Consider the following 12,891-nt stretch of genomic DNA (forward strand, 5'->3'; position numbering starts at 1 on the left):
AACAAATCGTGGCAGGATCAGCCTGATATCATTTGTATCCCACTATAACTTTACTGTATAAAGAGCAAACATCTCCAAAATGTCAGGAGTAGTTAGTCATTACAAGTGTTTGTGAACTAAAAATCAAGAATGTGGGATACTGTTTGTCTGTGATTTGAAGAGCCCAGCGCTGCTCCCGACGCAGGGAAAACCAATTCTGCAGGGAGACCTACCTCGGCACTTGTGCAGGTGAAACCAAAGGGCAGACATGCTTCACCATATTTTCTACTCTTTGGCTTAGAATGAAGTTGGTTTGGAAACATATTCAGCTATGCTTCCTCTCCTGCTTTGCGTTTGTGTGGGCGCCCGTGATAGCAGTGTCCAAGCGTCCCCCCCCAGGGGGCGGGCCCCACACTTTGGGAAGGTCCGCATTAGATTATGAATAAAACATGAAATTTTGGTGTTTTTCCAGTGGCATTCTCTACCTCATAGCTTTTAGAAAACACAGTTCTCATCAGAATACTGTGCTTTAACCACCGTAGCGCCACATGGCTAGTTGAGAAAGCAAAGTGCATAGATGGCTAATTAGCATATCATTACCTTTCCCAAAGCTATTTCTCAAGAGGAGACAGGAGCTTATTGCCACAGCAGGACACGATGCTGTTCATGAATCAGTTTCCTCGCACTGCCTAAAGATGAATGAACCACCCCAGGACTGAATAGTTTACCGAGTAGTTACTGATTATGATATAGAGTCGCCAAAGTTGTGGTTAAGATTAACAGGTTATTACAGTTTTGTTTTGTTTTTAGTATTACAACCTCATCAGTGTTTAGATTATAAAGTCAGACCCAGAAAATAAAACCCAGGAAATCTTCTGCTAAGTGTTCGTGGATCCATTTCGACACATTTTTGTGCCAGTATATCTAAAAAGTCAATAAGCTGAGCAGCTGCAGTTTCACTGGCAGTGTGTTTGATATCGATGCTGTTGTCTTATTGTCTAATGTCCAAATGCTCTTTTTAGCTGATTCCAAGTGGATGTTGTCTTCACTGGACTTTAAAGTGTTTCTCATTTTGTGAAGCTGTTGACTTACTGTAACCCCAGCGCGTTTGAAATCTCCTGAAACAGAGCTAATTCTGTGTGTTTTGAACTGATCATAACCTTTTAATCACACAAAAATGAACCAGAATTAAACAAGCATAAGCAATCCATTTATTTCTTGAATATTGTAATACAGTAATTATTCACTGCCAAGCCACAGAAACCACAGAAAGTCTACCAAGAATATTGTGAAGAAATGCTTTCAACTTTTGCTTGTCTAACTTCTCTGTTTACCAGGAACCACCTCCACTTACAGGGGGTGCAGCTTCAGCAGGCTCTGCTGGACATCCGAGGCAGTGTGGAGTTCGCAGAGCGGCTCCTGAGTTGTGGGTCTGACGCTGAGATCCTCAGTGCCAAAGGAGTGACCTTGAGAAGACTCACCAGCCTGGCAGAGAGGGGTTATGACCCCCACCCAGCAACCGTTGCCCCTGACGATGGCAGCAGTATATCCTTCATGCCCAGGGAACCCGCAGGGGAGGTGGAGGGCTACCCTGTGGTCGGGGTAATCAACTCTAAGACTGTGGATGTCAGCAGGTGCACCATTGAAGGAGAAGGTAAAAGACAGTTTCAACCATGTGTACAGAAGGTTAGGAATCCATACTTGCTTCAATAACACTCTTAAATAAATCACAGCAAACTATTTTCAGGGTCATGTGTACATATTGTATTTTTTATTTTTTTTTAGTGTTTTTACCGGCGATAAAACCAATTGTTAGTCTGTGCTATGGACAAGTTTGACACCTTTTCTCCTCCACAAATTTAAGCCGATATCACTTTAGCCCCTCCTATTTTTATAAATTCTGCACTGAGCTTTGAGGTCTCCGATATCACTGAAATGCAGCCAGATGTTGCTTATTTTACATTTGCACTCATTTCTTCACTTTTTTCGACACCCTGTGTACCTGGCCTGTACCACTACCACTTGCTGTGTTCAGAACATCTGCCCCGCTTCGTTATTTCACATAATGGTATGATCCTTGTCTGCCTGCATATTATTGGCCGCATTGTGTCCCCATCAAAATAAAGTCTGACCCCTGCCTGCATAGATTCTTAGTAGGGCTGAATATTCGGCTCCCACATACTGACGGGCCATTAATATACATATATACATATGAATTTATCTTGCAGGCCGGATATAATTGTATCAAGGGCCAGATGTTTGACACCCCTGCCCTAAACCATATCAGCAACTTTCAAGACTCAAAGATGCAGCATACACAGAAGTGCCAGAAAAGTGCAGTTCCTCAAATTGCCACTTGAGGCTGGCTCCAAAAATTACTCACTTTCCATAGACCTCCATGTTAAATTCCCCATCTTTAGAGCAGAAGTAAACATGTTGACAGCGTGCCACAAAAACTTGTTTTGGTCTCTGTGGCAAATTTTTGTACTTCATGACAACCACGCAGGTGAATTTTTATGCAAGTCACCCATTTTAATTGTGTTAAAGGTAAAATTTGTGCCTTACTGGACTGTTTTGAGTCATAGTTGGGTGACATTTCGTGTCATTCTGAATTCAGTTTTTTTTTTAAAAAAGACAGTAAATATGATTAAAGCATGTTTTAGGTGGACAGATCCCACATAATGTCTCAGTAAATTACAAACACCATGTTAACCAGACTACCTCCTGGGATGCCCTCTTACCCAAATACATTCATGCCAAGTTTAAAGAAACAGACAAAATGTCAAACTGAAGGTTTTAAAACGTTAATCTACAAACAAGTCATCATAGTGACTGTGTTCGTCTTTTATATACAGTCTTTGCCTAAAATGACTCATTGCATCATCATTATGACCATTGTTTTATTATTGTAAGTCTGTTATGTACAGGTCTTGGGTCATCTTCCATTTAGATTTTCCTAGGAAAATTGGAAATGGGTACAGTGATTTATTGAAACACATACAAATACCCCCTGAAAATACAGTATGTAAGGCAAAAATAGAGTTTGTACAATTCTCACAAGCTTGAAATTCAGTAACGCTGAGGTTCAGGCTGTGGGGAGCCCCATCCATGACTGATAGTGATGCATTATATGTTTTTCTATGCAGGTATGCATACTGCATTTGCACTGTTTGTGTCATTGCTACACAATGACACCATTCCCAATCAGACGCTTTCCCAGTTGTACTGCATTGGGGATCAGAAATGTGATGATACTTTTCTGTGTTCATAATTCCATTCATTTCCACAAGTTTCCAAAAGCCACTGGCTGAGCTGCAGTCATAAACCTGTAAGCACATCCTGTTTTAGCTTTCCCCCGACCTCCTCTGTACATAGCGACGACCATTTGAACCAATAATCTCTCGTTTAGATTCATCGCTTCATCAGATCTGATTTTCAGTCCAGTTCTTACATTAGCCTTTTTCCCCGTTTCCTTCCTTAAAAATGGCTTCTTGACAGCCACTCTTCCACTGAGTCCACATCAGGACTTTTGCACAGTATTGTAAGTTTAGCTTTGAGTTTGCTAAAAGCTAACTCGACTCTTTTACCAATGACTTTTTCTTTGTTTTAACATGAAAACAGCTTTAGGCATTTCTGTTTTTATATTCAAGGAACCAGATGACCTGAAGCTGAGAGTCACATGAACTGAGTAATACTTTAAAAGAGTGTGTAACAGTGACAAAAGCAAATTCATTTAAACTCAGAACTCTTGTTTTTCTAGCCACATCAGTTTAGAGACCGAAGGTTGGTGTGAGGCAGAGACGACAGTACAGACTCATGCAGCACATAAAGACTGTTGTTTTGTCTCTGGGGACTTTGGCTTAAAGGCAGAAATTCCTTCTGGAGTGAAGGAATGTTTAGGTGACTTAAGAGGCCTGCAGGCAGTGAACAAACATAACAGGGACACATGCAGTGTTGGAGGAACGGGGATCAGCAAGAGTACAGGGCAGCTTTTGAGCGACAGAATATTTACGACTTTCCTTTTGTGTTAAAATGTTTTATAATAGAGGAGAAGCATGCACACGGGGAAGGTTTGCTTGCTTTTCCTTTTGTTTAAATGATTGCTTCTACTGCTGTCCTTAGTAAGTTAACAGTTAATCAGAAAACTAATGTGAGGAGACAGAAATATGCCCAAAGGTTCTCCTTGTGACAGTCTGTGTGATCTAAATCACCTCATTTGTTATTGTAGAAATCATCATTTGCGCATCAGTTGATTATGCAAACTGCAGCCCTTATTCATTGCTCAGAAAAGCACCCAGGTACTGTCACAGTTCCCATCCTTCCACCACACACATGCAGACGCAGCAAGCAGGAGATTTGTAGCAGCGTTTCTCTCTCTGTCCCAGAGCTCGGATTAAAGCAGTGTTTACTTGTGATAAATGGGAAACCAAAGCAAATTTGGACTTCTTTGTTGAGTCTCGTTGGTATCCAAGAGCCGCTGCCAATGTTTGCCAAAGAGTCAGTCTGCCATGTGATGTCAGGCAGTCTGTTTGTGTGGGGGCTTGCTTGAGTCTGTATTAAAGTCGTGTGTACTGCATTAGATGTAGAGCCGTACACAGCTCTCTGGTCCCTGCAGCAACCTATTCATTTATCCAGCTTTACTTTGGGCTGACTTCGGTTGCTAAAGCTTCTACGTTTTTTTTCCTCCAGATTGAGGATCAATGCATCAGATAAACCAGCTTTTTCCAGCTTTAAGTTGTTTATTCTTCCCAAATTGACTGCAATCAGTTTAACACAGTGTGACACTCTCAATTTAGGGGTTCAGATTTCAGTCTTGAGTATAGGAAAGTGGACATCCCAGAGGCTTACCAACGATTATCCCCTCTTTGTGCGAAAAGAAGATTTGAAGTGTTGAAATGGACTGCAAGACTGAGCAGCACAGGTGAATTGTGGGTGAGAAGAGCTGTGTCTTTAGTGGTGACAGCTGCTAGTACTCAGCTTAGCAAGAAGACGAACAGAGATTCACAGATAATGCAACCGTATGTTCAATCAATTTACTGTCAAGACGCACCTAACTTACCCCTCTGTCCGCTCAGCGCCAATGCCACTTTATATGTGCGGAAGAGAGTGCTGAAAGGTTGGATGAAACAACCCTCTCAGCACTCCCTATTTATTTTTATTTGCATTAAATCTTTTAATATTGGTGTACATCAGAAATAATTATATGTTGATAATGATAAAAATCTGTAATAGGCCAGTATCAGCTCCTATTAGCTAAACTATATGTAACTTAGGCTCCACTGAAATGCAGTGTTTAGGTTAAAAGTACTATATAAATACAGGCCATTTTACCATTTAAAATGGGAAGATGTTATTTAAAAAAATAACTGCGAAAATCTAATGTAAAGACATTTAAATATATTGCATGCAGATAAAAACTCTGGCGCCCAAGAAGAGATTTTCACCTTTCACCAAGGAATCAGTAAGCTAAGTGTACTCTTACTGTTTCCATAGGAATAAAGAAGGTGCATACTAACCAGGGGCTGCTAATCTAATCCACTAATCATCAGGAAGAAAAGCAGCAGTTTGGGCAATGTACTAGTCCGAAGTGCTGGGTATTTCTGGGAAGGGTTATAAATGTATTTCCAAAGAGTTCAAAGTCAATCATTTTGCAGTGAGAAACATTATTGACAAGTGGAAAACATTCAAGACAGTTCCAGGTTTTCCCAGGATGTTCGTGCATTGCTTGGAGAAATTGAAAAATAACCTGAGTGCTACATCTCAGTCCTCAGCTAACGTGTCAAAATTCATAAAAGTACAATTAGAAAAAGACTAAACAAATATGATTTTATTGGAAGGTTTGCAAAGTTTCATCAGAAAAGACCACAAGACTTCTGGAACTGCACAATGGTGGAGGGGTGTTGATCTGAGCTTCCTTGACCTTGCAGTCAGTCAGAAGCTAATGAATCATGCAGTGTTCTTACTTTTTGCATAGAGTCTTATGAAAACTGTATATTCCCTGTATATGCAGACCAGTCATGCTCCCATTGTGTATTCACCCCCAAAGGCCCAGTTTGAGCCAGGAAAAACCCTGACACTGTGTATTCATGAATTCTCTTTGTCATTTTCGTTAGTTAAAGCAATTTAAAAGGTGTCCATTAAAGTCTAAATAATTGGGTTTTCCTGACCAGCATAATAACACAAATATTTAAAATGTCTTGATAATAAATATACTTTTGGTCGTCAGCTTCAGCCCCACTGCTGCACACGCTGGGCCCAAGTGCCAGAGGGGGCACGTAAACATGCATGTGATCATCATGATCCAAATGATGAATAATTCCAGTTTGAGATTAGGCATAATTGCAAAAGTCATCTGTACACAATACAATGTATACAAACATGAAAAGTAACCATGAGATCACTCTCACACAACTCTGTCATGTTAGTCAGATTCACCCTGGGTCCACCTCGAGCAGCTTTCTGCGAGTGAAATTAGAAGAATATAAATGTTGTGTCTGAGCATCAAGTTCAGAGAGCACACGTGTCTTCTTGGTGTGGCTCATATATAGAGCAGAAATTTAAAATCAGGACCTTTCAACTTCAGTAGGAGTCCCGTAACGCAATAGTGCTGCACCGTTATTAACGACAGTTCGTCCCCTTAACCAGTACTCCCATTCATCATCAGTGAAGGAGCCGCTGGAGTTAGTTCCATTAGCATCCAAACAGCTCTCCCTGCAGCTGCTGGAAAACACTGAATAATAACAAATGAAAACACAGCGTGGGATCATTTGTTATCAAACTGCTAATGGACTCTGACGAGCAGGCGCAAAGCGGCATTAATCATTGGAGTGAACACAGGTGATGCGCGCTGTAACACGACAGAAACAGCTGATGAATATCTTGAACGAGACAGCGGAACAAGTTAATGAAATGCTAAATAATGACGCAGAGGTGTTTGAGAAATTCGACAGTGCTGAAGTCCAGCTGCACCTGAAGTCCCCTCCACATGCAGTTCGTTCATCTGGACACTGACCTGCGTAAGCGCTCAGCGGAGGGCTGTATTGAGATTGTGCATCTGTGTGACTGAAACCTGTAGAGGCACAAGACAAATGTCCAGGTGTCTCAATGTCGTAGTGTGTCTGAATGATAAAGTGCCTCATTTATTCTTTGTAGGGTTTTTTTTGTCCTTCTTTGTACTGTTACCAACTTTTCTCTACCTTGAAACATCTTTTCTGGGTGTTTGTGTGTCTGTGTGCTCTTGCCATTTGTGAAATCTCTGCATATGAAGAGGTTGTGTCCATGTATTTAACCTTTACACATCATAAATAAACCGATAAACAAGATGCCTCCAAACTCCCAGCTTAAAATGCTTCAACGTACCAGCATGAAAAAGCATGTTTACAGAGTGATAGGTTGTGTAAACCATCATATAAATTGTATGGTTGGTGATTTTCTTTATAGTTCATTCATTTGGACACCGGGATAGTTTGGGCCATTGACAGGTGTGCTGACACAGGCGCTGTAGCTCAAATGTTGCCTCCTAGGCTTCATGCTACAGTCACACTAGGGAAAACAGTAGTTGGAGACTGAAGCGCAGCTAAATTTATTGCTTTGCACTTCAAAGCAACCATTTCAAAGGCAGCTCACCATCAGCTGCTGTCTTCAAAGCAGCAGTGGTGCATCAAGACGGCAATAAAATGGCAAGAAGACAGAGTCAGAGTCTACTCTCTGTCAGGTTTTGATTGAATGGGGTCTATTTGTCAACTACATGCAATCTATCTGGGATCAAATGGCAATCAACTGTAATAAATCACAAATCTTTTGCCACCTGTTGCAAAACTGTTCCTGTGAACATGAAGAGAAGTTTGCATTAAACAAAATTCACATTAACTTACATTTAGTCCACTCAGAAGGTCGTAGATTTGAAGTGTGAAATTTAAAATTTCCTTGATAAATAGTGACGTAATTGCTTCAGGACAGCACTTCAGTGGCAAAATTCTAAATGTGACTATGGTGCTCGGTGTCCTTGCTTTTATATAGGACTAGAACCAGTTGAGTCCGCTAGTGCAAAGAGATGCAGACAAGTTGTGCTCATCATCAGCCCAGACTGACTGTTTGATCACAGAGTGGTGTCAGTCAGTCTGCCATTCTAGATTCAACGGCAGTTACTGCAGAGCATCGTTACCTCCCACCAGGTAACCAGCTTCTGATCACAAGTCATCTGCTTTATCTGCTTTATCAATTTGTAGTTGGTCACTGAATAAAAATAAAACAATTAAATGACATCACCATTATTAACCACCTTTCCTGGAAGGGCTGTTCTGTATAACGATATATATCGGATGACGATATGAAAACGTCTATCGTTTCATTTTACACTATCGTTTGTTTCGTGGTGTCGCAAAATAAACTGTTTATGGCAAAAAAAAAAATTCATCATTTTGATGGTCACTGTGTAGAATTTCTTAAGTTCTATCTTCCTCTTATATTTAATATAACCACAATACAGACAGACAAGCAACTCTTTTTATGCATTGCCATTAGCAACAACGACGGTAAAATCATTGTCTGACTCTGCCGTCCACTTGTTTATTTTCTACATAAACCTTTCACAATAAAACTGAAGATCCTGTTGAGATTTTTCAAAATAAACTGAATCACATGAAATAGTTTGTAAGAGTGTTTACGGACAAGAAGCTAAAAAGAGCTGTCAGGTGTAATAAATAGAAAGAAAATTGCGGCCATTTCAACTTTGGTAACACGACTCCAGGTACACGACGCCCAGCTGAAAACACTTCACGCGAGTCGAGTTGCCCAAGATTCATAGAATTTACAGAAAATGTAAAATTTTTGTGATATATATCATTGTCAGGACGATAAATGTCTTATATCGGGATATGAGATTTAGGTCATATCGCACAGCCCTGTTTCCTAGTCACAACCAGACTGCCATTCTGTTTTTATTCTAGTGTGGCTGAGCCAGCAGTGAGCCCCTAAACCTGACCTCTGCACTGTGCTTGTGGTGATTCTTAGTAGAAATCTATAAAAATACGACCGCTGTGACGTACAGCCTTAGCTGATAACTTCGAGCACCATTCTTTCCTCTAAATACGACAACTTTTAGGTCTAAAAATATAGAAATATATATACACATAATTTCCAGCGGTAACAACAGCAACCTCAGGACTCAGCCTTGTGTTGATCCGTGGTACACTTTTAGTCAAGCGGTAGTTTTTTGTTACTCAGCGCAGTCTTCGGGATTCTAACCTTTAACCCTGTGTTGGTCACAGGCCTGCAGGAAGGCACGGAGGGCCAGCTGGGCCACTTCACCCTGGTGTGCCGAGACTCAGCTGGAGAACAGTTGGCGCGAGGTGGAGAGCACGTCCTCGTGAGCGTCGTTCACACAGAGAAGAAAAACTGGTGAGTGGGGGGACAGCGTGTGGCGTGCCTGGTCAGCATTTTAACTCTGAGCATTTCTGACTCAGCAAATCATACAGAAGACACATTTAGTTAAAAAATTGACCTGCTCAGAACAGGTCAACAGAGTACTCTAAGCCTGAGTGCTGTGCTATTTTTGTTACTTGGGTTGAAAGAGGCACACTCTTATTGACCTCCGTAACATCACATGAATCATTTTTATGCACATTCACGATCAAACAGTGTGTAACTTTGAAAACAAGGGCAGCAATATCAGGAAGGCTAGTAGCTGTTTAGTATCTGCCAGCACAGCCGTCTGATCCATGAATGTCTTTGAGTTATTACCTAAAGTCAGCACGTGTGTGATCACTGGTGTTTTGGATGTCTGAAATAAGTTAACCTTCAGACTGAGAGGCTGATATACATCAGAGTATGACTCAAAGCTCGGACAGGTCATCCATGCTCTCAGAATGAGCAGATTCAGAATCCAGCACTGATGTTTTGAGAGCAGTTTACATCTATGTGCTATCAGTTGCGGTTTTAAAGTGATATTTTATATTATTAATAAAATGTTTTTTATTTTCCATCAGTAAAGTGGAGACGACTGTGACTGACAACAGTGACGGGTCCTACAGTGTGTCATACACACCACAGCAGCCAGGAGCGTACTCTGTGTGGGTTTGTGTCAAAGCCCAACATGTCAAGGTATTTTAAACTAAAGTGTCGAGACTGTAAGTTTTAATTTGGTTTGTTTCTCTTCGTCTAAGGGGCCAGGACACAAAATGAGATGGGGACAACAAACTTACCCAAGACTCAAGCAGCCACAGTTTTTTCACAGTTTCATAATTAAGGCCATCTTCAGTTGATACATGGGTACACACTTTCACTTCCTGGGGTTTGCCTACAAGTTTACACTATAACAAAAGAGGCTAAAACTGCTTTAGCCAACACAGTGCGGTTGCTGTACACTTGAAAACATCATGAATTAACTTCAGTTTCATGAAATGGTGTGATCAGTTTTAGATATTTAGAGATCTCCAACTCAGACGCTCTCATACAGAGATGCAGGCCATCACCTCCTTTATATAAAGGGATTACCCAAAGATGTTCACTAGATATACCTGACACAGGTTCCACACAGACACCAGCAGCAAGGATGCCAGCAACCTCCACAACCTTCTGGTTCGGCCTCGTGGGCAACCCTTATTCTGCTGTGGCCTCCTCAGGCTGCCTTGCAGCTTCCTTCTGTGAAGGTCGGACGTCTTTGTCCACCAACTCTGCACACAGAGAGGCCTTCAGCTCTGCTTTACAAGCACTACAGAGCATTTGAATGTCACAAAAAATAGCCACTGTAAGTAAATCTGCCCCCAAAATATCTATGGAAAGAATTACCCCACACACTAAAGAAAACAAAAAACACACACACAAAATAACCGCCAAGCAAGAAAAACCGAGGACAAGCCCCCGTCTCATCTAGGAAACCATGACTGGAGTCAGTCACCTGTACGCCACTCCATTCGCAGCCAGGCACCTGCAGAGTCTAATTAGTTTCCTCTTCTTTATATAATATTTACATGTCGAAACAAAAATATAATCGCTGTCGAAACAGTTTGAAAACAGTAGCTGCGTTTCACAGCTGAGATATGAATTATTGAAATAATAAGCTGACTGCTAGACGGAGCCGTGGCCTTGCTAGCAGTGCACAGCTCGTCACTTCAGGGCTCTACATCCTCCTGACAAATCAAGTTATTATGCACAACGTTGTCCTTATTAAGCAAGAAGAATCCCTGTAACGGCTCTTGTGCCAACCGACACTGGTTGACTGCCTCTGTGCTGTCTGTCTCTGCAGGGCTCTCCATTTGTTCTGAATGTGAAGAGGAAGTTCAGGCGTCACAGAGGGACGTTTCACTGCTGCTCCTTCTGCTCCAGCGGAGGAGCCAAAGAGGCTCGCTGTGGCTGCCCGGGAACCATGCCAGGTACGCAGCAGATAACTTTCATATGTCCTGTCTGAAGGAGCAGGTGTACAGTGAACAAACTTCGGGGTACACTGTGCTGTTGACTAGAACACACAGATGAAGAACAAAATTAAGTTAAGATTTTCACAGAATCTCGGCACCATCATCTGTGCACTTTGTGTTTTTAAGCTAAACCAGCTTTCCTTACACTCTCTGTGTTCTATTATATTTCAGGTTATTTGATTCATAAAAGAAGCAGGTGTTTGAAATATAGTTCCTTAGCATCACACGTCTTTTGTGTGTAATTTGAGTTAAATAGAGACAGTTGCTGTTACTGAAATGTTTCCCGTCACTATGGAAATCATTGTTTCTCTCTGCATTTACTTACACTCTGAAATATGTTTAAAGCCACTGTGGTAAATGTAGGTAAAGGTAGACCTATTACAGACTGATAAACTTGGAAAAACAAATTTTCATATGAGCTGGCGATAATTAAAGTACAGATGTAATCATTCTATCCACACCTGCTATAATTCAGCTCCAAAATCTCTGTCTAAAGGAGCCTGTAAGCAACGAATGAGGAAAAAGCTTAAATCAGTCTTTTGTATTTTGTCTCTCATCATTTCATCTGCCATCGAATGTCCGTCTTCCTACATGTCCATCTGACTGCAGGAGGATTTAAAGGCTGCGGTCATGGTCATAAAGGACATCCCGGGAAGCCTCACTGGTCTTGCTGTGGCAGCACCACGGAGCAGTCGGAGTGTTTGCCCCAGAGCGTGCTGGCTGCCGTTTCCCCTCGCAGCCACCTGCGAACTGTGGAGCTCTGAGGCGACGCAGAGCCGAGACCTGTCAGGACGATGCGGTTTCATAAAAAGATGGCAGAAATGGAAAGGTTAGAGCTGCGGGGAAGTAACCTTGAGGTTGTCGGCGTAAACCTTGGACCAACTTGAAAAGGTCAGACAAGGGAAGTGAAAGTAACCTAGTGAGGCAGGACATCAGAGTCACTGCATGTCGGGCTTAATGTGATAAAGTATCCAGCCAGCTGCTAGAGACTAACAAGGGACACAGACAGTCCTCTGTGTAGTCCACATTGTAAAAGTGCCTTTATGTGTCAGCTTATCATGCTCACGCTGGAGGAGAAAGGAGAAAGAAGAAGCATCGATCACAGCAGGACAGAAATGTGCTTAAAGCCTTGCTGAAAGGAAGCGGAGCAACAGCTGACAGTTTACAAGTTTTTAACCTTTTAATCAGCTCGGAAGTTCTGAGGTGCTGAAATAAATTTTTGATTCATGATTTTAATGGTCAGTAAAAAAAACAGCCAGAATCAACAGATTGTGGAATATTTTATGTCTTTTTATATCAAACAGTCAGAGGAAGTAATCCTAAATATACTTTCATAAATATAGCCATGGTACACCACCACTCCCTACATGGCACCTTGCCTGTGTAGACAGCAAAAAATGACTGTAATGCTATTTTTCCCCAAAAAAATTTGATGGATTTTTCTTTATAGTTCCTTTGTTCTTTCAGTTCTGAAATAATGTAACTATTATTGTAACTG

At 41.5% G+C, this 12,891-nt stretch overlaps 1 protein-coding gene across 1 annotated transcript in view; it reads left to right on the top strand.

Moving 5' to 3' along the window:
- trim45 (tripartite motif containing 45) overlaps positions 1–12,653 on the top strand; it is a 16,471-nt gene extending 3,818 nt beyond the window's left edge. Inside the window, exons 4-8 of the mRNA XM_005745264.1 lie at positions 1,317–1,633; positions 9,249–9,378; positions 9,966–10,080; positions 11,225–11,351; positions 12,003–12,653. Of these exons, the coding sequence (XP_005745321.1) occupies positions 1,317–1,633; positions 9,249–9,378; positions 9,966–10,080; positions 11,225–11,351; positions 12,003–12,157 (844 nt within the window). The 3' untranslated portion in view covers positions 12,158–12,653. The remainder of the gene's footprint in view (positions 1–1,316; positions 1,634–9,248; positions 9,379–9,965; positions 10,081–11,224; positions 11,352–12,002) is intronic.
- Positions 12,654–12,891: the final 238 nt, after the last annotated feature.

Source organism: Pundamilia nyererei, unplaced genomic scaffold (assembly GCF_000239375.1).
Source record: "Pundamilia nyererei isolate P.nyererei 1_Seehausen unplaced genomic scaffold, PunNye1.0 scaffold00157, whole genome shotgun sequence".
In the NCBI taxonomy this organism is placed as follows: domain Eukaryota; kingdom Metazoa; phylum Chordata; class Actinopteri; order Cichliformes; family Cichlidae; genus Pundamilia; species Pundamilia nyererei.